Raw genomic sequence first — 4,582 nt, 5'->3', positions numbered from 1 at the left:
TCTTCCAAATAAATGGAACCTATCTCACTGAAAATGTTGCATGCATGTTGCCAAATTCGACTTGTCAATCATATGAGTGCGATGTATGATTAATTCCCTATGTAGCCGTGCAGGAATAGCATATTTGAGATTAACGGAAAAAATATTTGTTTTTATTGTTTATTCTGTCCTATCTATCAAATACAATGTTTGAGTACCAAGGTTTCTATTGTTTATTTACAAAATGGAAACCATTTAAAATTAAAGGTATCTATCAAGATCCAACTCAAAAGTTTATTTTATACATTATAAAATACAATTATATTTTTTTTTTGAAAATCAACTTTCATTCAACCAAAACGACTAACTATTCCAAGATGGAATAGAAAGCCGAAACCGAACAGAACATTTACATCAAATCAAACTTACACCATTTCTCCCAATCCACCGAATCCCGTCTCGCCCTAGTACTATACCACAAAAACCCTAAAGCCTTAACATCCGACACTATATCGACTACTTTTGGAACTTTATTGGAGAAAATCACCTCGTTCCTAGCTTTCCAAAGCCTCCAACACGTTATAATAATTACTCCTTGTAACGCTTTCTTCTTGATCTCCGGCTGAGTATATTGATCAAATATATGAACCAAATCGCTAGTAGAAAAAGCAAACACCTGCGGAATGCGGCACCACATAGAAATACCATTCCAAACACCCGAAGCAATGCCACATTCTGTGAGAATGTGATCCGTCGAATCCAAACCTTCTCCACACATAACGCACTCCTCATCTTGAACTTGCATGTTCCTTCGCCTCAACGCTGTTTTCGTAGGGATGCGATCCAGAAACGCCCGCCACATAAATATCTTACATTTCGCCGGCACCCATTTACACCACTTGAACCCAAAAGGATATCTGTTACTATTCTGACCCGTCAGCCATTTTTTAGCTCCTGCAACCGTAAAAACTCCATTCTTTTTATCTTTCCACTCCCATGAATCTCTTCTTGTCGTCAAAGCACACTGCTGCAACATAGCTTCCAACTCCACCCTTTGATCTATATCATTCACCTCATAAGGCATTTGCTTCCACTGCCAATGAACCGTACATCCTCCTCTATCTTGTGTAAGTCGTTCCGCTACCATGCACCTTTTCTTTACTTCTAGCAAAAAAAGCCTAGGAAATTTATCTTTCAAAACTTCTGGACACAACCAAGGATCAATCCAAAACCGAGTCTCCCAACCGTTTCCAATTTTCCCCCAAATCATACTTGAAATGCCAACCCCTTCAATCTTCACCTTAAACTTACATTTGCCAAGTTCTTCCAAATTCCCGTAACACTATTATTAATCGGCAGCACCCCCCATTTCCTATCCGAGCCATGAATCGACTCAATAACCGCTCTCCACAAAGCATCTTGTTCCGTGTAGAATCTCCAAAACCACTTCAACAATAGAGCTTTATTACTATCCTCCAATTTAGAAAAAACCCAAACCCCCTTGATCTTTCTTCCGAGTCACTTTATCCCATGCCACCCAACTCATTTTATTTACCTCCTCCGAACCACCCCACAAAAATCTTCTCATAAGTTGTTCCAATGTCTGAATAACCTTAACCGGTGCTTTAAATAAAGAAAGGTAGTAAGTAGCTAAACTATCGAGCACCGATTTAATCATTGTAACTCGACCCCCTATGGACATTGCATTCGCCTTCCACTTAGACAACCTTTTTCGAAATGTACTGACCACCGGTTCCCAATTTGATACCCTATTCATGTTTGCCCCCACCATTATTCCCAAATACGAAAATGGAAATACCCCCGATTTGCAACCCAAATTCGTGGCTTTTATCGACACCTCTTCGCTTCCCACTCCGACTCCATACAAAACAGATTTGTGTAAGTTAATCTTTAGGCCGGAACAAAGAAAAAATATACGCAAAATCCTCCTCATATTAACAAAATTAAAATTTGACCATTCCCCCATTAACATCGCATCATCTGCATATAAAAGGTGCGAAAGAATGGGTCCATTTCGCGGGAGTCTCACACCATCAAACGCACCAATAGAACAAGCCTTTCTCACTAAACCCAAAAACGCTTCCATAATAATAATGATTAGAAAAGGGGAAATCAGATCACCTTCACGAATACCTTTCTGGCAATCGAACTCAAATGTAGGCGAGCCATTCATTTAAACCGAAGATCTCGCGGCATTCAAAACCCCCTTTATCCACTTACACCAAAGCTTCGGGAATCCCATCTGATCTAGAACCGAAAAAAAAACTCCCAATGGACATTATCATACGCCTTATCAAAATCTATTTTAAACAAAAATAGATCTTTTCCGGCTTTCCTAGCCCATGACAAAACTTCATTGGTAACGAGGGGACCATCCAATATATACCGACCTGTCAGGAAAGCGGATTGAGACTCGGACACAACCTTATGAATCACCCCTTTCAACCTATTAGCTAGAACTTTAGACACAACCTTTGAAATAACCCCTATAAGATTTATCGGGCTAAAGTCACCAAGTTCCGTTGGCTCCCCAACCTTCGGAATTAGCGTAACAAAAGATGAGCCCACTCCATGGCTTAGCGACCCACTGTCATGAAATTGCCGAAGGATATCCACAAAATCGTTCTCAAAAAATCGCCAATACTTCTTAATAAACCGGAAGTTGAACCCATCCGGCCCCGGTGCTTTATCATCACCACACTCCCAAACTGCCTCTTTAATTTCTCTAACAGAAAAACCAGTGACCATGCTCTCTGCTTCTGAGTCGGTAAGCGTTTTAAGCTCAAAACACTTGTTTCGGAAAAACCGAAGCACTTCTCTTTTCGGAAAAACCGAAGCACTTCTCTTTTCACCATGTTCGGTTTGGATTCCCACGACCTACCAATCATCAAACCCGGAATGAAATTTGCGACTCTCCTCTTATTAATCACCCCATGATAAAACCTTGTATTATCATCCCCTTCCATGGCCCACTTACTCCTCGACTTTTGTTTAAGATCTTTTTGTTTCAAATATTCCAACTCTCTAAGCCTTCCTTTAGTTTCCTCCATAACCCATATCTCTACTTCAGAAAGTTGTCTAACTTCCATTGCTAAATCAATCTGAATCAACTGTTTCTCAAGCCCTTTTCCTCCTCTAACTCTTTTTCCAAACAAGAAACCTTCCACTCTGTAATCGCCTGCCTTAAAGCTCTAAATTTGTTCATCAAGCGAATATCCGGAACCCCTTCAAAAACCCCCTCTTCCTAAACAATCGACACAATCCCATCAAAATCCGATCTTTTAAGCCACGAATTGTAAAAACGAAACGGTTTAGGCCCATAATTCCTCGAAACAATTTTCAATAAAAGAGGGCTATGGTCCGATTTATCCCTAAACAAGGCCCTATATTCCGCATTTGGCCACTTCATCATAAAATTCCAATTAACAAAAATACGATCTATCCGACTCATTTTATCCCCTGTAACAAATGTAAATTTCCTACCTTTCAACGAATATTCATGAAGATTTACCTCGTCTATAAACTCATTGACGTCTTGAGCCGCCGCCACATTAAACTTCGAATTCCTTCTATCCAAACTACTCCTTACTGAATTAAAATCCCCAACGACTATCCACATATCCTCATCCGAACCCATCAAGTTAGCGATCTTATTCCACAATTGACGTTTACCCACATTAGTTTAAGGAGCATAGACATTCAAAACATGTGTGACCAACCCACTACCCTTAACCGAACCACTGACCAACAACCAATTCCTCGATTTTTTTACCTCCCGCAACGAGAATAGAGATGGATCCCAAATCGTTAGCAAACCACCTGATCTCCCACTAGATTCCACCACTTCCACCCGGTAATTACCTCTCCCCCAAAAACTACCTACATCGACACCCGACATATCCGAACATTGAGTTTCTTGAAGTAAAATAAAGCCTACCTCCTATTGTATTTTCATCTCCCTTACCCACTAGCTTTCCCTTGAACCCCAATCCCCCGATGTTAAGAGATAAAACATCCATATTTCCACACCTTGAAATCCTTCATTCCTAATTACTTCGTAAACCTTAGGAAGATAATCTCCCAAATTTCCTGCAGCCAAAGCTCTACCCAAGTACACCGTATCTGCAGCCTCTTTATCAATCTCCAACTGGTCCTGTATTTGTCTCTGTACCGAATCCGGAACACTTTCCTCTACCTCATCCTCATGGGACCCATTTAGTGCCACTGAGCCAAACTGACTCTCCACATTCTTATTCAAATCAGGCGTACAAAACCCCTCAGACCCACCGGGCTCGTCCACCCCCCTCTCCCCACTTAGTGGGCCATTATTAATAATTATTCTATCCAACCCAGAAATATCTGAATCTTCCCTGGGCCTCTTTTTAGGCCTCTCTTGGAACCCCGGTGACACCACTCTATTTTTAAACAGAGATTTCTTTTTAAACTTCTTCCTAATATTCAACGCCCCATCTTTGCAAAAAATATTATAATTAAAGTTGAAAGTACCTTGCTCCTGCCTATTAGGAAACTAGCCAAGATTCTTGTCCCCCAAATTGGTAACAGGAACATTACCACCAATTAC

At 40.6% G+C, this 4,582-nt stretch overlaps 1 protein-coding gene across 1 annotated transcript; it reads right to left on the bottom strand.

Moving 5' to 3' along the window:
- Window positions 1-388: 388 nt before the first annotated feature.
- On the bottom strand, window positions 389-1,249 carry LOC110924426. The gene has a single exon (XM_022168434.1). The coding sequence runs from the start codon at window positions 1,247-1,249 to the stop codon at window positions 389-391; it is 861 nt and encodes a 286-aa protein (XP_022024126.1).
- Between the last annotated feature and the right edge of the window lie 3,333 nt (window positions 1,250-4,582).

This window comes from Helianthus annuus, chromosome 17, assembly GCF_002127325.2.
Source record: "Helianthus annuus cultivar XRQ/B chromosome 17, HanXRQr2.0-SUNRISE, whole genome shotgun sequence".
NCBI lineage: Eukaryota > Viridiplantae > Streptophyta > Magnoliopsida > Asterales > Asteraceae > Helianthus > Helianthus annuus.
The sequence above is the reverse complement of the archived record's forward strand: the minus strand, read 5'-3'. Positions and strand labels throughout refer to the sequence as shown.